Source organism: Microplitis demolitor, chromosome 9 (assembly GCF_026212275.2).
Source record: "Microplitis demolitor isolate Queensland-Clemson2020A chromosome 9, iyMicDemo2.1a, whole genome shotgun sequence".
Taxonomy (NCBI): Eukaryota; Metazoa; Arthropoda; class Insecta; order Hymenoptera; family Braconidae; genus Microplitis; species Microplitis demolitor.
The window spans coordinates 15,988,505-16,011,885 of NC_068553.1; the positions used below are offsets into that span (position 1 = coordinate 15,988,505).

The 23,381-nt window shown below is 26.4% G+C and overlaps 2 protein-coding genes across 3 annotated transcripts; both read left to right on the forward strand.

Annotated features, from left to right (window-relative positions):
* The first annotated feature begins 1,427 nt into the window (after positions 1-1,427).
* On the forward strand, positions 1,428-3,312 carry LOC103573624 (uncharacterized protein DDB_G0271670-like). Its single transcript, XM_014444726.2, has 3 exons — positions 1,428-1,711; positions 2,188-2,976; positions 3,069-3,312. Exons 1-3 carry the CDS (start codon positions 1,639-1,641, stop codon positions 3,251-3,253), a joined length of 1,047 nt encoding a protein of 348 aa, XP_014300212.2. The 5' UTR covers positions 1,428-1,638; the 3' UTR covers positions 3,254-3,312.
* A 2,441-nt stretch (positions 3,313-5,753) lies between these two features.
* On the forward strand, positions 5,754-23,220 carry LOC103573622 (uncharacterized). 2 transcript variants are annotated; one of them, XM_008552780.3, is made up of 4 exons: positions 5,754-6,121; positions 17,367-17,637; positions 19,225-19,437; positions 20,301-23,220. In XM_008552780.3, the coding sequence occupies exons 2-4, from the start codon at positions 17,377-17,379 to the stop codon at positions 20,640-20,642; spliced, it is 816 nt and encodes a 271-aa protein (XP_008551002.1). In that variant the 5' UTR covers positions 5,754-6,121; positions 17,367-17,376; the 3' UTR covers positions 20,643-23,220. The 2 variants fall into 2 exon arrangements, with proteins under 2 accessions (XP_008551002.1, XP_008551003.1); XM_008552781.3 differs by lacking the exon at positions 5,754-6,121 and adding an exon at positions 11,603-11,897.
* Positions 23,221-23,381: the final 161 nt, after the last annotated feature.

Sequence of the window (23,381 nt, forward strand, 5' to 3'; positions counted from 1 at the left end):
TTTTAACAAACTGATGAAAAAAGAAGGGGCAAAATGAACTCTTTGAGAAAAAAATATTTACACGGCTCATTTTGCCCACTATAGAATCAATCTAATAAAAAAGAAAAAAAAAAAAAACAAATTATTAGTGGTCTATTTTACCCCGTGTCCATCTTACCCATTACTATCTTCATTTCAGTCAATAAAATTATAAATTATTTTAGCGGACTTGTAATTTTGAAAATAAAATAAAAATAAATTTCGTTTGTAAAATATCGGTCATTGGTCACTTTCTACTGATGCCGCAAGCGGTGACTTATCCTAAATTGTTTGCATGTGAAAGTAGCGTGAAAAAAAAAAAACATTAAATTCTCATTAATCACATGACACCATTATAATTATTATTAACTTTTAATCAGAATAATTAAGTTCAATAATAAAAAAAAAAAAAAAAAAATCTGAATGACAGTTGACCCTATAAACCATCTTCAAAATTTCCCGCTTTTTTAACAGAAAAATTGTTATCTTTTTGGGCTCAAAAAACGACTGGACCAAAAATTTGTTTCACTGAAAAAATGCAGTTTTTATTTTTAAAATATTGTGATATCTTTTGAACTAATAAACCGATTTTGACATTTGAGGCTGTACTCAACGCAATTTATTACTCTATTACTTCAAAAAATTTTTTTGAAATGAATGAAACGTTTTTGACTCAATTCAAAAAAACAACTTTTTTGAAAATTTTTCGATAACGATATCTTTTGAACAAATGGTCCAATTTTGATGGTTGAGGTGTCATTTGACGTGGCTTGAAGAGTTCTAGAGCTGTATAGATTTTGGAATCAATTCATAGAGTAAGTTAGAAGTTATCCAAAAAAAACATTTTTCCAAAAATTTTATTTTTGAAATAACTCCGAACATATAGTTAATCTTTTCAGAAGTTATCGTATCTTCATACATACGTACATATGCACATACTCTCGAAATCATCTCGAAATTAGTCAAAATATTTGCCTAGGATCCCAAAACTTTGAGATCTATAAAAAATTGAGATTTCAAAAATCGTACCGAAGCCAATAACTCCTTTGTTTGAAAATTTTAAATTTTCGGCAGAAATTTTAAAATCGTAATGAAATGAATATTTAAAGTGAAGCGAAAATCGAACTGAAATAATTATAATCGCGAATGTAATGAAATATGTGTCACGGATTTAAAAGAGTAATAATTAATTTTTGATAAATTATCGCGACAATTGATTACAGAGATAAAAAATAAATGTATCAGTAGACTAATCAGCTGGATGTGTATTTATTTTAAAAAATGTGTAGCTGATGTGGATGGTGAAGTTGAGTGTAAAATAAAAATAATTTGGTTATCACATGGCAAACATGATGACCTCGATAAAATGAATTATCAGTAGATCGTCTAAATCAGCTCACCTATTATATTATATTGATCGTGAGTCTCAGTTATGATAAGACATTACCTTTATCTTTGCACTTGACAACGATTATGATTTAGGTGGTGGTTTATGTAAAAGCGTTAATCAGACTTGTAACTCGTTCATTGTGCTGAGAACTGCAGAATTTAGTGTATCGTTTATTTTAATTATATTAAGTATACATATATATATATATACTGTTTTTTAAAAATTCAAAAATGGTTACCCGACGGATTAATTTAAGTTCCTTAGTGTTTATAAGTTTCTTTATTGTTTCAAATGTCAATAAAGGTAATTTATTTTATTTATTACTTTTTTTAAGACTGTGATTTTTTTTTTGGTAATTGCAGTTTCGAAAAAAATATGAGACATTTAATGTACTGCAATTACGAAAAAATTTACGTTATTTTTTTATGGAAAAAAATTAAATCTACGATTCAAAATTAATTAGTTGATTAATATATTAATTAATTGGTAAGTTTAATTAAATTATTTTCCATAAATTTGTGTAAAACATATATTTTAATGATAAATATGTGAGAGAAAAAAAATAAGTTAACAGCCGGACAAATTTAATTTAAAAAAATTCGATTGCGAGTTACAAATTTTTACTTTAAATTGACATCAATTTTTCAAATATTGTTCGACATTAAATTTTCCATAATTAAAATTACGTCATGGTTTATTATATTTGTGAAAACAAAGATGACTCAATTTAATAAGTGTATATTTGCTGCCAATAAATTATATATATAATAATTTTTTAGGAATGTCATTGAAATGTTATCAATGTTCATCAGATAGTTCTGGTGATTGTTGGACTAACCCTCCAGATACTTATTTAAAGGACTGTGTTGAAGAAACTTCGACAGTTAATCCTTCAACTGAATCTACGACTTCATCATCTACTGAAACTTCAACTACAACTTCATCAACTACTCCATCAACAACGTCATCAACTACTGCATCAACTACTGCATCAACTACTTCATCAACTACTCCATCAACGACATCATCAACTACTCCATCGACAACGTCATCAACTACTTCATCAACTACTCCATCAACTACTTCATCAACAACTTCATCAACTACTCCATCGACAACGTCATCAACTACTTCATCAACTACTCCATCAACGACATCATCAACTACTACATCAACTACTTCATCAACTACTCCATCAACTACTTCATCAACAACTTCGTCAACTACTCCATCAACAACTTCATCAACAACTTCGTCAACTACTCCATCAACTACTTCATCAACAACTTCGTCAACTACTCCATCAACAACTTCATCAACAACTTCGTCAACTACTTCGTCAACTACTCCATCAACTACTTCATCAACAACTTCGTCAACTGATTCATCAACTACTTCATCAACAACTCCATCATCTACTATTACTTCAACTACTCCATCAAATACTACTACAACAGCAACTGATTCATCGAATGCTGATGAACAAAATCCAGCTGTAAGCAGAATTAGACGTCAAGCGAATCTTCGTGAGGATGATGTTTGGGAATGTTCGAAACAATTTTTCAAAGGTAAAATAAAATAATTACATATTAATTATAAATATATAACTAATACTATATATAGCAAATAAAAAAAAAATAAATACCATAAATTTTTACAGAAAATAATGTGGAAAAGATCAGCAGACAATGTGTGAAAAAAAACCAAAGTTCTTGTAATGGTAAAGAGGAAAATTCATGTTTTCTGTGCAGTGACAAAGATGGTTGCAATTCAGCTTCAAATATTGGAATTCAATTATTATCTATGATATTACCAATAGCTGTTGCACTTTTTTTAGCACGATAATTATACCGCGTTAACGAATGTAATATTTTTATAAAATATAATCTTGTTTCAACATCTAATCAGTTTTTTTTTAATATTTTACAGAACAAGAATTCCATAAGAATTTTTTTTTTTTTTTTTTTTTTTTTTTTTTTGAAAAACAATCAAACAGTTTTATGTAAATAATTTAAAATTATTTTGATTAAATAAAAATTTATAATAATTTAAGTTTGAAATATTTTTAATAAATGTATATTTATTTAAAATGAATTTTTTTTTACTTTCATCGGAAAATGAAAATTTTCAAAAAAAAACTTTTTCTATTACGGTAAAAGTTATTTATAAATCAATTAGTTAATTGTTATATATATATATTTTTTCAACAATTGTGGTCCATTTTATCCCAGTCTAGATTTTAATAAAAAAATTCAGATAACAAAAATTTTTTAAGAAAAAAAAAAAAATTTACTGAAAATTTTACATTGCCCGAAATTTTGTGGACTGATCTAAAAAATGTCCCGTTTTACCCCTGACTTTACAAAAAATATGTTGTGTTTTATTTTGTTTCGATCTCTATTTTTTTTTTTTCAATTATTGCATCGTTATAAATTATGAAAAAAATTCAATTTTTCTGATCAATTTTTGTAAATAAATTCCATGAATAGAAAGAAAAAAAAAATGGTGGCTCAGTCCGGGAATCGAACCCAGGTTTTTCTAAATCACTTCAACTGCTGTAAGTTTTTTGATAAAGTTTGAAAATCTTTTTCTTTTCTTTAAAATCTTTCAATAAAAATTCAAAAATTAAAAATACTGTAGTCGACGTCTAGTAATTTTTGAATAGTTTTCAAAATGATAAATTATAAAAAAAAAAATATTTAAAAAAAATGCACCCTCAGTTTATCAATTTTTCTAGATGTGCATATTTTTAGTTTTTTTTTTTTTTTGCAATTGATTTGTTCGAAAAAAATCAAAAAATTGTTAATTGTCTACTAACCAGGATATTAAAATTCATATCAAAGTTTGAAGACCTGAGTCTCGATTAGTTCATCAAAATGTTGAGGAATTAATTCGAAAAATCGTCAACAGAAAGTGTAATTACTGGTTATTAATAAATTCTCTTTTTTTCTGAGGTCAAAGAGGTCAAAACATATTTTCAATGATATCTTTGAGCTCTATGCTCTCACAGACAAAGGAAAGTTCTAAGACTGGCCCGTATGGGGTCAACCGGTTTTGCATTTTTTACATCTTCTCTATATCTATAGCCATAGAAATTAATATATTTAACATAAACTTTTAAAATGATTAATCAAATATGTGAAAGTGAAATAAATGAGCGTAAATGTATCGGATATCAGACAATTTATAAATTTCAAATAAATAAATTAATTAACATTTCATAAAATTAGACCCGTTAGAATTTTTCATGTTTGTACTTTATTATAATTTGCCCTCATGACAGCCATAAATTTTGAAATATTTTTAAAAAAATTTTTCAGAAAATTATTATATAAACCCTAAAAATCGCGGACTAAATTTGAAGTAAATTCAAAATGAATATGGAGTAAATGCGGATTTGAATCAAATTCACATTACTCCGCCGAAAAAATTTCTATTGACTCCATACGTAAATTTTTTTAAAACTCCAAAACTCGAGTGTCAAATCCAGACAAAAATAGAATTCAAATTCACTCCGACTTAACTCCCGATTTTTTTTTAATTTACTAAAATACTCCAAGCACCATAAAATAAAAAAACAATATAGTTCACACCTTTTTTTTTCAATTTTCATAATTAAATAATTAGAGTCTTATCATGTTATCAACAATAAAAATTAAATTAAATTCTTTCCGTCACTAAATAATTTTACTATTATTATTTATTTTTTTTTTTTTGTTCATTGTTTATCTTTGTCTCAATTATATTATTGTAAAACTTCTACCTACTTGTTTATGAATCGTGAGACATATTTCTACCGTAAATATTTTTCTCACTAATTACACTTTTCAAACAATGCTCATAAACCATAGTCTCGATTCTCATCAACTTATAATCATCTAGTCTGGTGTCAACGTCAATTGTTTCCGTCCTTCCAATTATCTTACTGTCAAGTGTCTTTTCCGCATTATATCAATATATATAGACACAAATATATATACATACATATACACATATATATATATATATATATATATATATATATATATATATATACATACATACAATAGAATAGTAAAATAAAGATGAGTAACGTAATATATATAATGTTGTATTTGTATCGTAACAATACCAACATATATATAAATATATATATTTGAAATGTCAGGTGAAATTTTTGTTGATATTTGCAAGTAAAGGGACCGATACAAGACCTAGAGTGTCATCTCCAGTGCGCAAGAGCATGCTCTGGATTTTACCAGGCCTATTATACACTAGTATATCTGTTCTATCATACAATATATATGTATATATATTGTAGACGTGAAGCTATGAGGCAAGGAGGGTCGTTCCAGCTCCTAGCTCGCGGCTGAATCGTGACGCACAAACGCGGTGTTGCCTCAGTCCTCAGTTCAACTCCATTCACCGTTGAATTAAGACCTGCCCGTTGTTACTCAGTTATTATTTCGACTAAAATAATATATATACTATCTAATAACTGTTATCACTATTTAATAATTTATTAAATTGATATTATTAATTCCAGTGATTATAAAATAAATTTATGAGAAAAAAAAAAAATTAATTATATATATTGTTTTATAAAAATCATATAATTTTGAAAAGTGAATTGTCAAATGGAATTTATTCATGTGAAGTGATTAATTATTTAAGATTTTAATTTGCAATGTACATAAGGTCATAAATCAAATATTTTAAACGCACTGATTAAAGGTAAATGTTTAAAAATTTTTTTTTTGGTTTTTTAATTATCGCGGTATTTAATGAAATTTTATGATCAGTTTCATTGAAAAAATTTTTTTTTATGAGTAAAATAGAAAAAAAAATTTTTTTTTTTTGATTGTTTGTAAATAATTTTCATACTTTTTTTTATGTAAATTTATATCAGAGATAAATTTATTTAATGATACAGTGAATCCTTTCACGATCACGATTTATTGACTCAGCAAAATTTGAATTTATGACATTTAGGTTTAGATCGCAATTATTTAAACCATCGTCTGATTTTAAATTAACACAAAAAAAAATTTCTTGATGCAAGAAATATTTTTTTATTTAAATTTCAATACAAAAATTTTTTTGAGGCGAGTAAAAATTTTTTACGATGCAATAATCAAAAGTATAAATTGTATGAATATTTTTAATTTTTCATGCTAATTAAATCTAGACCAATTAGTATTTTAATTAGCATATAGTTCTAGGACATTGCGATTTTACGGGATTCCATTTTACAAAAATACTTTTACTGGTTACATTGGAATTTATTATGTGAGATTTTTTTTGTTAACTAAACAAATAGATAATACTTAAGTCTATTTATTATCACTTGTACTAGAATACTTAGTGTTTACATTCATAATATTAGTTTTAATTTATTACGCTTTTAATTGGATCAGTTTTAAAGGGAAACTTGTTACCGATGTTACCAGCGGAAGTTTTTGTTAAATTAAATTTCAAAAGTCTTTATTATAAACTTTGGATAGCTCTGAGAGAATGAATAAAAATATTCAATTACTTTTTTAAATCCCGCGAAAAATAATAAAATTTTTAAAAATCTAATTTTTTAAAAAATTAAATTTCAAATTTTTTTGAACCAAAGCTGAAAATAATTTTGGAGTTTTATGAAAAATTCACAAAATTTAAGAAAACTTGAAAGTTGATCAGCTTGGAAATTTTTTTTTGAAAATTTCAAATTAGTTTTTTCCAAACTTAAAAATTCACTCCATTTTTTAAAAAAATCTTCACTAAATTTGAAAAAAATTTCTTCTAATTTTACCTCAGGTTATTTTGAATAATAATTTTAATTTTTTATTAAAAATTTAATGACTTTAAAAAATCTAAACCCAAATTTTGTGAAAGAATTTGACAAAAATTTTTGACATCAATAAATTAAAAAAAAATTGATGTCAAATTTTGAAAACAAATGGTACGAAATTTATGAAAAAAGAATTTGACAAGAATTTTTGACATCAATAAATTTAAAAAAAAATTGATGTCAAATTTTGAAAACAAATGGTACGAAATTTATGAAAAAAGAATTTGACAAGAATTTTTGACATCAATAAATTTAAAAAAAAAATTGATGTCAAATTTTGAAAACAAATGGTACGAAATTTATGAAAAAAGAATTTGACAAGAATTTTTGACATCAATAAATTTAAAAAAAAATTGATGTCAAATTTCGAAAACAAATGGTACGAAATTTATGAAAAAAAAAATATCAAAGTAGCAAACAACAGCAATAAATATATGTATACTTGGTATTTATAATGTATCTAGTTTTTTATTTTCGCAATACCCAAGATAATTAAGGAGCACGATACTTTGGCGGGAATAAAAAATTTATTTTTTATGTATAACATGCGGGCTCTACAAACCGGACGCTATGAAATCATACCGCATTATAGTCATGCATGATCGTGAGATATCTTGAGTACACACAGGATGAGTATAAGAAACAGATCCTGCTAACACGCTATATATTCATTTTTTAAAAAAACTTTATTCTACTCCATTCCTATTTATCTTCATATAAATATTTTTAATTCCACTAAATATTATATTTAAATTCAAAAATGAGACAATAGTAATCAGGAGGCGTTTCTGCAAATATTACATGGCAACTGGATCAGTATGTCACCCACGCTCATAAAAACAAAATGATATGATAATAGCAAGTTTATTACTTGTTATTCATAGCATGAAAAATTTATAAATGCGTTATAGAAACTAATAAATAGAACACTAATTATAAAACTTTAAAAAGTACTGTTAAAAATTTTACTGGAAATTAAAAGGAAATTATTTAGTTATTAAAAATTTCAAATTAGTCATAAATATAAAATATAAATAAACTTATTTAGAAACTCTGTTTTTACATAAAATTTAATTTCTAAGTGATAAATGTCATAAAAATTTAAATTACAATCTACTTTATTTTATTTCATTTAAATAATTGTTTTTTACCGCCCATAAATTAATTTCTAATAATATGAATTTTAAAGCCGGTCATTATTTTAAACCCCCGCATTTTAATTTCAAATTAATTTCAACTTCCCGCCATTAAAATTTAAAATTAAAAAAAAATAAGTTTTTGGTTTCAATCCAATTTTTGAAAGAGTTTTCATCAGATCTCGATAATTTTAGGTCCTAGGAAACTATTCTGACTATTTTTGGATGAACATATGTGTGTGTGTGCGTGTGTGTATGTGCGTAAGCTAATTTTTGTCATACGGTATCTTTGGAACGAATCAAGACTTAAAATCTGATAGATTTTGAAGTCGATCAGTCTAATTATTTATGAATTATATGAAAAATAAAAATTAAAAAATTTTTCTTTTCTTTCGTAAACCACTAGACGGATTTGTTTCAAAATTTAATCAAAGCCAAGTGTCAAAAAAATCCCTGAGCTCGAAAACAGCAGAAAATTTCGGGGTCGGCTTGCGGGATCACTTTTTTTTGAATTTTGTTCTAGGGAAAGGGGGGGAGTTTAAAATGGGCCCTTAAATTTTGGGGACCCTTTTCACCCCAAAATCACTCGAGGCTCTCAAAATTTACGCCCCCCTATTAGGGGAGAGCGGGGCAAAATGGACTGACATTTATATTACATATAAGCCCTCATTTCTTAAGGGGCCCATTTTACCCCCACCCTTCCCCTATTATTCCCAAGTCAACTAATTTCAGAACTGATTAATTTTGAAAACCCGAGTTTTAATTTAAAATTCTTTTTTTTTTGTATAATTAGTTTTTAAATACAAAAAATTCAATACCAAGATTTTAATAAACTCGCAATTATCAAAAAGTGATTAAGGTTTTTAAAAAAAAAAAACAGTACTGTTAAAAATTTTTTGAATTAAAATCCAATTCATTATCTTGATAATTGTATTTTAATTAAAAATTATGCCTTATTTTTTTAATTATATACAAATTGATGTAAGATATTGATGTAAGATAAATAAGTTTTATTAAATTCCCATGACAATTGTCCTTGAAAAAGTAGAAAAATTTTTAACAGTACTATTATATGTAATAATAAATATGTGACCTCTTGATACTATTATTTATTAAACGGGTGTGGTAAAATACATTTTAAAAAATGTTATTCTCACTGTAATCATAATACCCTTGACTCAATAATAGGACTGTCATTGTTGACTCACCTCGACTAAATTTTTATTGTTACCTTTTTTTCCTTAAAAATTGTGGCGTAGATATTAGTATCTCAGGTATGCATACAACACGAATATCATATATAAGAATAAAAAACTTTCTCGACATGCGGGACACAAGGTCAGATAAGAGTTAAAAGTTTAAGCCACAGGACGTCCAAGGTTTGGACCTCTGACTCACATGTCAGGTGCAACAAACCTGAGTTTAGATGAATACAAGAGACCAGACGAGATGAGACTCTATAATATTTAATTTTAAAATTAGTATGAGTTCGTATGTAAAAATTACAAGGATTAAATCCTTGCCTGCAGGCAATAAGCCGGTTCACTGACCGTATCTTCATCTTAACTTTGCTTCTCTTACTTACTTAAATTTTTTTATAATTTTATTTTATTATTATGCTTTACTGCTTACCTGTTTCAAACCATCTTCAAAAGATGAACGGCTTGAAACTTTTTTTTCTTTTTTTTTTTTTACCTTTCGAATGTCTGCGACCTGAACCAAAAATGAATTGGCTGCATGGTAACCCACATTGTAAATATTGTTGGTTATAATTCATCTTTTAATCATCATTTATTTTTATGAGTCATTTTCTTCTTGTTATTTTTTTTTGTTTTTGTTTAAATGCAGACTAGTGTAAGCAATAATTTACTCAAGTCATTTGTATGGAAATAATACTTTCATAATTGTATCGTAAATAATAAATTTTATGTGTACATTCAGTGTATTTTTTTTTTTTTTATGGGAAATTTGAATGAAAATTGTTTATGTGAATTTTTATAAATTTAATTGGTCGTTAATTAATTTTTACTCATTATCATTTATATGAACATTTGAATTTTAATTAATTGTCTGCTATTTTGTAATTGATGGAAAATTTTTGAATAAAAGTCAAATTTTGTACGAACATAGAAGCGAAAGTTATTTTGGGTTTAAAAAATTTGGCGCGAATTTTAATAAAATAAGTGTTAGTAAATTTAAATTTAAAAACTTCATTGTTCTATGACGTGTCAGTTTGGAATTTAAAAAAACGGTTAATCGTCAAAATGACGCAACATAATTTTTTCTCACGATCCAAAATCTCTATAACCATCAAAAAAATTTAAATCAATATTTAGTATTTGAAAATTTTGATTTTTGAATTGCAGATTTTAAATATGAAAAAAATGGCGCGCTTTTCTGCATATGTACTCAATGCAATTTTTTGAAACAATATATTTTAGTATTTACTAAATAAAATATTATACTCAATATACACTAACGTGATGTTTTCATTTTTACAAGTAGAAAGTTGTAATGTATTATATTGACACATGTCTTTTAAACAGTATTCTTATCAATGTATGCGTCAGATGTCATTATAGCTGTTGTTTAAAGTCATGACAATTTTTTTTTTATTCATATATATGTACATATATAAATATATAGACAAACCGAACCTTTTTTATTTTATAACTACCAATTTTACCGTGACGTAAAAGAGAGGAGGCAAAATGGGGTATCCAAAATTTCTTAAATTCAAATTTTTCCAAAAACTCCAAAATCATTTTTGCAAATAAAATTGATCGTTATTAAAATTTTTTTTTGTTAAACTTTCTCAAAAATCGAATTTTTCACTTTTTTGGGAAGTTCACATTTTGCCCGCAAAAATAAAATTTTTTCTTTAACGCGACTGAAAATTTTTTCGATTTCCTTTGAATATCATCATAAAAAAAGCGTGTATTTGAATCCTTAAAAACTTAGTATTCCCTAAGTACCCGTTACCCCCCCCCCCCCCCCCAATATATACATTTACCTGTATATAAATTATTTTTTCATGACGCATTCCAGGTTTCTCATGAAGCAAAACGTTCAATCGTATGGAAAATTTTTTCTTCATAGTTCATAACGATGTTTTCAGTTAGATATTTATATATCTATATATATGTATACAAACTAATACACATATATATTACATTAACGTATAGCATTGACAGTCGTTACCAAGATGTTAAACAACAATTTTCTCACAAACATTCTTGGATCGTATACATCTAAAAATAATAATAATAATAATGACGATGACGACGACGATGAGTCATTGAGTCTTCCAATTAATCAGAGCTCTTATGTGTGTATTGTGTAAAGACTACACTAAGGGGGGGCCTGTTTCATATCCGGTTTAATGTCTCATATCCAGTGTCTCACGTCATGCGAATAAACAAGTTCACGCGGAAGAAACTGCATGGAAAAAAAAAAGTTTTTATAAATCGGGATAATAACATAAAAATCCGCTTACACTTTCAATGAAACATAAAAATAATTGACGACTTATACATAAGTAAAGTTTTTTTTATTGCCTTACTTTTTATATTTTTCCAATTGAATTTATTTATTATTAATTAATATAAATAAAAATTAAATTATGATATACATATATGTACTAATTTAACGGCTGATTAAAGAGTTAAAATTACGCTCATAAAAACAGCATAAAAAAAATTTATAATCGGTTTATAAATCACTGAATATACGACGCAAATACTTGGAAAATAATAATTATGCAAAGATACACACGGAATTACGTCAGAGACACTTTTAAAATATTATTTTTATGCTTCGAGACGATTAAATAATGCAAATATTTAATGTTTACTTTGTTTTCCTCAAGATTTACATTTATTACATGACTGCATTATATTTTTTTAAATTTAAATTTAAAAAAAAAAATAATATTTTAAAACTGAATATAATATTTATAATATTGCTAAGAATGCTATGATGAAGAAGAATAATTATAGAATTCATTATCTTTTGCACACTGATAAAAATCGAATTTTCTTCCGAAATACGCTGCGTACTTGGCCTATTCGCACTTGAGTCAACTGAATTTCAATTGGTTCAAAAATATCGAAATTGAAACAAGTTTATAAGGACCCGGGTCAAAATATCTAGCCTCCATCTACACGGAGAGAAAATTATGGTAACAGTTACAATATATTATGGGAATGGTTCCCATACTGCATGGTAACCGGTTTTTTTGAAATTTTGATTATAGGAACGGCACCCATATATATTATGGTAATCATTCCTATAATTATGGGTATAATTCCCATATGGTATCGGAATAGTTCCTATGGAATTATGGTAATCGTTACTATGTACCTATGGTAATGGTTACTATAATATTATGGGAATAGTTACCATAATATTATGGTAACCATTACTATATACGCTTAGGAACCGTTACAATGTGGTTATAGGATTGGTTCCTATTTGCTTATGGGAACTATTCCTATGAGTATGGTAATCATTACCATGATTCTTTCACATGCGATATGGGAACTGTTACCATAATGATAGGAATCGTTTCCATACTTATGGAAACTTTCCCAGAAAGTATGGGTCTATATCCCATAATCCCAAGTAATCATTACCATAACGATATGGGATGATATTTCATAAACGTACTAGGAACAGTTACTATAATTTTTTCTCCATGTAGCCTTATCGAACCCAAATAAGCCTCAATCCAGCCTCTCTGAGTAAAAAAAGCATTTTAAGCCTCAAATGATGTTCAAAAAGTCTCAAAAGCCTCAAATGAACCTAGTCTCGACTATCTAACTTAAATTCGATTAGAATTATTTGAGGCTCTTTGATCACCATTTGAGGCTTATTGAGGCTTTTTGAATGTCATTTGAGGCTCAAAATGCTTTTTTTTTTCAGTGAGGCTGAATTGAGGCTTACTTGGGTTCGATGAGGCTCGATATTGTGACCCAGGGAGGATTGAATAAAAGACTTTACGGTTTTAGGCTTACTATAGAAATATTTCTGTCAAAAATGATGTATTTGATGAAATTAAATGTGAGATTACAGTAAAAAAAAGAGAGGGAGCTGAAGTTGTCTATGTATGTGATAAAAACAACTATGAATTTGAAAAAAGTACTGTTTTGAGTTAATAGTAATCATTGATTTCATTCATTCAATTTTGTGAATGTTGTTGATTTTATGCAGTTGTCTTAACTAACTTTTCCGACGTCAGCATTTCGGAAATTCCTACTGATAGCAAATATAGCAACAGCAAATAGCAAATATCAAATTTAATGACACTTATTTCAATAATCATAGGAAATAATGCTTTTCATTATTTTTAAATTATTAATCGCTTCAAATAATTAATATCAATAATCATTATGCATTCGTAGGTGACTTTATTTATTGATAATTTTTTATTAGTTTCATAAAATTGTTTAACGATTTAAAATTTTTTACGCGGATTCAAAATTAAATATCGTATCGTTTCGTGATAACAAAAGTTTATGAATAACTTTTATACGATGGAATTATTAAATTTTAATATTCTAGAACCTGGACAAAACTTTTTTCCGATAGCTAATATCAATAATTCATAAAATTATTCATTATTAATTTTTTTTTTATTCAAAAAATCAAATTTAAATTTTAAAAAATTGTTCTCAATAAAAAAAAAAATTTTTTTTTATAAAAATATAGAGTAAGGGAAAAAATTATAGTTCATAGAGATTACTGGGGTAAGTTGATCAGCTGAATAAAAATTTTTTTTTCGTTATCTCAATATTTTAAAAAAATCTGGAAAAAAATTCGTACACTTGTATTTGAATATTGTTTGAAAATATTTTTTGTAAAACACTTGAGTCTTATGATGAATTTAAAAATATTTTTTGATAAATAAATAGAAAAAAAAAAAAAAAAAAAAAAAAAAAAAAAAAAAAACAATTTGATGACGTCAGTCATTGAAATTTTTAATTCATTCATCACGAACATTGACATGGTCAATTAGTTTAATTGCACCCATAGTATCGTTAATGATACCATTAAGATCAGACAGTTGTACACTTGATTACTCACTTAATTAAAGTTAAGGACAAAAAAAAAAAATTTATTTTCGTCACTTTATATTTTATGACTCCTCACAGTTTGTATAATTATTATGATTATTGAAATAAATATTATCTCACTTGGTCACTCTAAAATAATTATTTAAACATTCCACAGAACGAGGTAATAGCTGATAAAAAAATTCTTCCGATGCCTCAGGTCAGGAAAGTCTAATTAACTCGAGCTCCTAGAATACCATAGTATAATATGAGTTTTATCTCTATATATATTTTACTAGGGAGAAAAAAAATTATGAGATCTTAACGTAAGCCAATTAAAACACCGCAATGAGGTCAGTGTACTCGTATATATATATATATATATATATATATATATATATATATATACATATTTATGTACATACTTGACTTGAATTTATTTTCATTGATGTTTTTTAAATAATAGAATAAATTTATAAAGAATTTTCATTCAATAAAAATTTATTGACTATAAGTTCAATAGATTTGTACCAGTAATTAAATTTCAAAGTGATCTAGTAATTTTTTAAAATTAATTGTTTGAGTTTTTTAATTATTTAAGAAAATTTAATTATTTTGACGTTTTTAATAATATAAATAAAAATTGCATGAAATTTCAAAATAAACTGAGAAAATAAATTTACTTTGTCATGAAAAATTTCAATTTTTCAAAAAATATTTTTTTTTCCAGTGAAGAAATTTAAAAAATTTTTTTGGAAATTTTTAGAAGTTACAAAAAAGTATGATTGTTTTTTTTTAAATATCTAAATAAATATTGAATTTATGAAAAATTTATAAGATATCTTTTTTGTAGAGCTTTAAATTCTCTACAAAAAAGATCTCTTACACTTTTTCAAAAAAATCAATATCTACGAAGATATTTCAAGTTTAAAATTCAAATGTAGAAATACAGAGTTCAAAATTTAAAGAATGAAATAAAAAAATTTTATTTCAAAACTTTTTGAGGTTTTTTCAACCTAGAGTACTAAAATAAAATTTTACCTTTCGTCAACGATAAATTTCAAAACTCAATGCTTGAAAAATTAAATAAATATCTTGTAAATGTTTTATAAATTGAACCCAGTATTAAATTACATGTTATTTTCTCAAGTTCGCTCCCTCTTAAAACAAATAAAAATTTATGTAAAGTAATCAAATATATTGGATATACGGATCCAATAAAAGTTTAAGGTGGAGCCGCTGCACTTATAACGCTCGATTAGTCACGAAACCGTGAAATAATTTATTAATCACACAGTGAAAATATAAAGGATAAATTTTATAATTCTTCACAAAGTGATCTACATTATACAGCAAAAAAAAAGGAAAAAAAAATTAAACTAAGCGTGGGAAGAGCATGTCTAGTCTGATTGCCTGAGAAAGAGTGCAAGATCTCGATGTTATATATTTATAAAGTAGAGGCCTTAACTACAATAATATGGCGTATATACATATATATGTATACATACATGCATACATACAAATAATATATATATGTATAGTGAATAGAGGAACCTTATCGTACTTAGAAACAATGCCCAACAACGGCTGCCACTCGACTGGTATTTCATGTCAGAGAATGGACTTCCGGTGGTGAATATATATATCGTATCATGCGACGATGTACTTTCCTCTGTACTTCTCTAGTTACATTCATTACAATCCAAACTGAGTTATCTTGCAATTAATGTGTACTATTTTATATTACCGAAATTAGATAATATTTACAAATCATATGATATGTCAACAGGTTTATTGTTATATACAGTACTACCTTAGTAAGTTACGACGATTTGGGACCGTCGTAATAGTTTAAGGGGCAATAAAAGTATTAGTCTCGATTGACCTGGAGCTAGGAAGGGTATGTAGGTGTGAGGGATCGTTAGTGTCTGTAAATTCAGGCAAAAAAATTTATCAGTAACATTTAATTTTTCATTTCTCGAAATCAATATAAATAATTATTATTTAATTTTACTGGCAATAATGAGTCAAATAAATTTTTTCTTAAATAAATAAATTTTTAACGATTGTTTTATTAGAAAAAAAATAATGATTAAGTAAATAATATTAGAAATTTTAAATATTCATTTGTTTTATGATTAATATTAAATCTGATATTAATTTAAAACTTAAGTAACGGCTGGATGGGTTATCTTAAAGTGTAATAATCTAAATTAACTCAAAATTTATCGATTGTATATTTTTTACAATTTTTGCATGTCCACATTACCCCTTAAAATCTCATGAAATGATCAGCTACTTTATAAAATGCAATAAACATACTCTCACACACACACTATGAAACTTAAATATAATATGAGGGTCTCAGGTAGTTCGAAAATTTTTTTTGGTGGTTTAGGGTTAAGCACGGGTTGTAAAAATGAGAAAATTCGTAATAGTGTAAGGTCGTAACTTACTAAGGTAGTACTGTAAATAAAATATATATTTTATATACTTAGGGGGTGGGTGGGCAAAATAGGCTCACTGAAGAAATAAGGGGCGTGTATTTGAATCTGGGGAATTTTTTTTTACTTCAATTTGAATTCAAATTTCTTGTCATGGAAAAATTTTTTGTCTGGCGCGTAAAATGGACCAGCCTTAAAAAGAGTAATAATGAATTTTTTTTTTATTGGAATAAAAATGAGTTGTAATTGCATATATTAATTCTAAGTGAAAAAAAAAATTTATTTGACAACTAAATGATTTTTGGGCATATTTTCAAATTTTATAAGTTTTGAATTCTAAGTTGGCAACTTTTAAAAATTTTTTTGAACTTTATAAAATTCAAAAAAAAAAATTGGAATGAGATTTATATTTGAATATATATATGTGACATATATATTGTTGGTATTTATATGCATAAAAAAGTAAATTAATATAATAAATAAAAAGATGTATCTATTTATTGATTTCAGTTTCCATACAATGAATAGTGCAACGTACACTTCTTCCTGTCCGACATTGCAGTCAAATCTGTCCCTTCACAGTTCGTCTTACTACAGCGAGTACGGTAACACAACACAACGAAGACGATTGTCATCAACAGGTGAAGCAGACACATCAGCCACGTCAAGTTACGAGGGAAGTGAAGGCAGTTCGGAGAATAACGATGAAAATCGGCTGGAACCAGTCACACAGCTTGAACGAGAACAACTTGAAACTTTCTTCCGTGGATTAAAATCACAGGTAATTATTTATTTATTCTTTGCTCCTTTTGGTCCAAGGGCTCGCTCACAAATATTTACTCGACAAAAACTATATCAATTTATTGCATTTATTTCAGAGAAATAAAAAAAAATAATTCAAGTAAAATTTAAAAAATCTTTTTTTTTAAATTCAAAAATTGGTCACTTTGAGTAACTTCAGTCTACAGGATAATTTGGACCCCGCATTAAAAAAAAAATTAACATTTTTTCTATTTACAAATTGAGTAATTTTGGATTTTATATCTGTGCTGTAAATAATTTACGGTGGAAAAATGGATTAAATTCACAGTGAATGTGGAGCGGATTACTTTTTATTCCAAATCGGAGTGAATACAGAATTAAATAAAATCCAAATCACTTCGCCGGAAAAACAAATTCCCTATTTACCCCTATGCAGAGTGATTTTTTTAAAATTCCATAACTCTGAAGTAAATTTTGATTTAAATAAAATCCGTGTCCACTTCGAATTCACCATTTTTGACAGTAAACTGTCCGGCTCAAAAAATTTGATGGAATTTTAGTCTAATAACTAGACTGTATTTGGGCTAATCGGTGTGTTTTTGAACTAGTTGATCTTTTTCAAAATTTGATCCGTTTTTGATCAAAAACAGGGTCGTAAAATAATAGACAGAAATAGTCTAATTTCGGTTTGGGTAAATGCAAAAATTGGCAGAATATTATGAGGAAAAAATCTGATTTTGATCTAGAGGCAACCAAAGCCAAAATAAAAATTATTGAAAACAAGTCTGAAAGTAATCTATACAAGGAATAGTACGAAAAAAAACTCGATTAAATTTCATGTTAATTAAATACAAATAAAAAGTAAAATTGGATAAAAATAATAAAAAATTTTTATTTTTAAAACAGATCAAATTTTTCAAATGATTACGATTTTTGGAAAAAAAAAAGAAATGGTTTTTAGCTGAACCATATTACCCAGTTTTTTTTATATACGATTTGAATATGAATTGATCAAAAAATTTTTTGTATAATTATTAATTAAAAATCTTACCAATGTAAAAATGATGCATGAAATTTTTTTGAATAAACAAATAATTTTTTTTTGACTTGTAAAAAAAAAATTCCATTGTATTCAAACTCACAAAAGTATGAAATTTCTTCAAACTATATTTTTGATAATTTAATACATATCTAATCTATATCTTATCTTATACATCCTCATATATTTATTTTTTATTCTCATATAAATTTATTTTATAAGAACATTAATTTTCATTTGATAAACTTTAGTGCAATCAATATTCATTTGTATACCAAATTAATTTACTGCTACACAATATCAACTTTCGTTATAAATAACGATTTTTTTTTTTTTACCGAGAACACGTCAATCAAACGGAGTTTCAAGAATTAATCACGTGTAGAATCAAGATCAATATTATTATGATAAAAAAAACATTTATTATCAACAGATATATATCAATGGTGTTAATAAATATCTTTTTTATTAGTAACACCCCCCCCCCCCTAGAGTGACATGAATAAACTTTACAAAATAACCATAGTAGTAACAAAATGATTAAAATGTGTTTTTTTTGTCTTATAGGTATTTGTTTGTGAATCTCTCGCAAATTTATATCTTGGAAGCGCAACTCAAAGTGAGCGATGGGATCTACGGTTTACTGGTATTCCAGTAGTGGTTTTAGATCTGGGTGAAACACGATCTCGTTCTAAACGACGTATACAAATTTTACTCGCTGAAAGAGGTACTTGTTTCACTTTATGGCGTGAAACTATCGACAATTTATCGTCTTACAAGGTAAAGTATTTTCCTCTCACTAAACAAATGTTAAATAATTATTTGTAAAGTGTAGAGTATTAAAAAGTTTTATTGAACTTTAATAGTATATTGTGTGACGAGGGATGAAACAAAATGATTTTAAACCAGGATGAAGTTGGCTGACATCCGAGTCAAAATACAAATCGGATTTAAGTCTCAAAGTTATCACTGAGGTTTTCGAGGATCAATTTTGAATTTTGGGATTGACAACAGTATAGAAAGTTATAGTTTAGTCCTCAAAATAGTAGTTACGACCCATTTTACCACTTTGAGGACTAAACTGAAATAACATAATCTGTATTAGAGCCTAAAAATACTCAAAACATACGAAAATAATTTTATGCCCATTTGAATCTCGAAAGTCATTCGATGTCTTATCTCCCCTCCCTTTTCTATTTAAAATTTTTCAAAGTCCGAAATAGAACTTTTAGTTCATTGAGGATTTGAGGTCTGAGTTATAATTTAAAATTGATAAATTATTCGCATTTAGACCTCATAGTTCTTATTGAGGATTTTGAATACTAGAAGAGTTACTTTTTTGGCGGGAAATAAAACATCAAAGGAATTGAAGCTTTTGAGGATTAAACTAGAATTTGTTTTTCGACTCGGACATCCCCAGTCGAAATCGTGTTTCATCCTGAGTTAGCGATATCAGACTGAAATTAGTTTTTTCGACTGGCTGTAGAGACACAAAAACTGAGAAAATTGCATGCAGTTGGTCAAATTTAGAAACTTTACATGTCGAGATTTTTGGAATCTTTTCGGAAGGATTTTTTTTTTAAAGTAACAGAATGTATAGTTTGATTTAAAATTAACAAACTGTTAAATTTATTTTTCAATAGGTATCTGGACCAGCTTTCCATACCATGTGTTTATCATCCGATCACACACGCTTAGCGGGATTAAGTTACGACAATTCAAAAGCTGCGAATGATCTTTGGCAGCACATCGAACGTCTTGTTTCTTGTCCAGAAAATATAAGTCTTTCAGTGCCCGGCAAAAAGAAAAAGAAACAGCCACCGGCTAAAAAATTTGTTTTACCAGCTAAAAGTAACATCAGTCAGCCTTGTCAGTTTCAACATATAACGAGTGTCGACGCCACTGATCGATCGCGATATTTTTCGCTGCAAACTCTTGTTCCAGCATTAAATCATCTTAAACATTCTATTGAACCGACTATTTAAGTTATTGATTAATTTATTATTAATTATTAATTATTAATTATGAATTACTCACAAGCCCAGAGATTTAATTATGAATTTGAATTTCAAATTTAAATGATAACTTTAAAGTTAAAATTTAAATAAAAAAACGTGCACAGCTTATGAAATATTAACACGTAATGTTATGGTAACAATTACTTGGAATTATGGGACATAACGCAAAATCTGGAAAAAGTTTCCATGGCTATGGGGACAATTCCTATAAATATAGTGAAAACTCTTATATCGTATGGTAATTGAATTCTGGTAATGATTACCGAGGGATGCCCATGGGAATTAACCCCATAGATCATGGTTATCGTTTCCGCAATATAAGTGAAATATTCCTATAATATTATGGTAATCGTTACTATACTGCAATGGTAAATATTACCATATATTATGGCTATGATTCTCATAATATACGGTAATCATTATCATACACTATGGTAATTATTAGTATGCATTATAATTATTACCATACATTATAGTAACTATTACTATACATTATGGGCATAATTATCATAATATTGTGGTAACTATTACCATAAAACTGTGGTAACTATAACCATACATTATGATAACTATAACCATACAATATGGTAACTATTACTATACTTTATGGTAACTATTACGATCCATTATAGTAACTATTACCATACACCATTGTAATTATTACTATACATTATGGTAACTACTACCAGACATTATGGTATCTCTTACTATACACTATGGGCATAATTACCATAATATTGTAGTAATTAATATCATACATTATGGTAACTATTAATATACATTATAGTAAATATTACCATACACCATGGTAACTATTACTATACATTATGGTAACTATTGCCATACATTATAGTAATTATTACCATGCATTATGGTAATTATTACTCGGATCGGTGCCATTCCTATAACCGACATTAAAAAAAGCCTGTTATCATACAACATGGTAATCACTCCCATAATATATTGTAATTGTTACCGTAAATTTTTCTCCGTGTAATTTTTTTACAAATTTATTCTATATGAAACTTGCATTCATTTTTTTGTACTCTTTTATATAAATTTACTTTTGAAATTCATTTTAAAACAGATAAATTTAAATAATATTCTTTGTAACGTAGTCTTCCATAAATTATCGAGTTTTCATTATAATATTTGAAATAATACAATAACATAATTATTGTTAACAGCAGACTCAATCATACGAACTGATTATATAATAAATTTTTTCTATGTTTACAATTTGAATATTTGAAAATAAATTATTAAGTCTGGGTTTTAACGAATTAATAATAATAGTAATTACGATTAAATAACAAGAATTACATTACAAAAACATACATATAAATATATATATTTTTTGTTTTGCGTAATTACGGTGTTATCTTACAAATTACAATTGTAGTGTAATGCTGTGCTTTCATGTGACAAATGTTAGCAATCTAGATATATGTAGTAGTATCTGTAATTAAAAATAATAATAATGCACAACATAATGAGACTATTCGGTAATTATACTCAAGTACTTCATTTATTTTTGGGTGTAAAAAATCAAAATATTAATATTTTTGAATTTTTTTTCTTTTACAGATTAATAAAAAAAAAAAATTGGACTCAAAAATTTGGTTTTTGAATATTTTCATAAAAATTTTTGAAATTATGATTTTTAAATTTTGTTTCTTTTTGTCACCAATTAGATAACGAATGCAACTATTCAGTGTTTCATTTTTAAAACCACAATTTTGAATTTTTCAAATTATCATTTTATAAAAAAAAAAAATTTTTGCTATTTTCTAATTTTGTATTTCAATGATCTAGTAATCAAAATTTGAAATTATAATGCAGTAAAAATTGATTTTTAGAAAATATTTATATTACACTGTAAAAAAAGCGGTGTTCAAAATGGATTTAATTTAACACCGCATGGTGTTAAAATGAAATAACATTGGTGTAAATGGTGTAATTTGGCGGTGTTAACTCGGTGTAAAAAATTTTATCTAGAGAAAATAAAAATTTTTCAACACCAAAAAATATTTTAACACCGGTAATGAATATTTACACTAGCGAGTGTTATTTTAACACCACTTTCAGTGTTCAAATTTAACACCACCGCCTGGACTTAGCCCTTTTTTTACAGTTTAACAATTCATAAAAAAAGTATTTTAAAAATTGAACACCAGGTAGATAATGAATAAAAAATTCGTTATCTAAATTGTAATATTTTCTACACCCAAAAATAGTCAGAGCAGTAAAGTATAATTATCATATTCATAATTAAATATGGTGCAAAATATGTATGTTATTAAAATTTAACTCATACATTTAGCAAGCGAATTGATGAACGTATCTGGGTCTCATATATCTATATATATATATTGGCACACTTGTGCTGTTGAATTGAATTACAGCAGACTGATGATATGTCTATATATTATTGTCTATAATTAATTAATTAATTAATATTACATCTCATTAGTAATTATTGAATATCATTATCATCATGGTCAATAATATTTAATATAATTTATTAACTTTTAAAATATTTATGCAGGAAAATTCATATATATGTATAGAAATATATATATATATATATATATATATATATATATATATATATATATATTTGCTGCGTAATTTTTTCCATTAAAAATAATTGATGACGCATAAAAAAAATAACGTTTTCCATTTATATGAATGAATGTTATTATC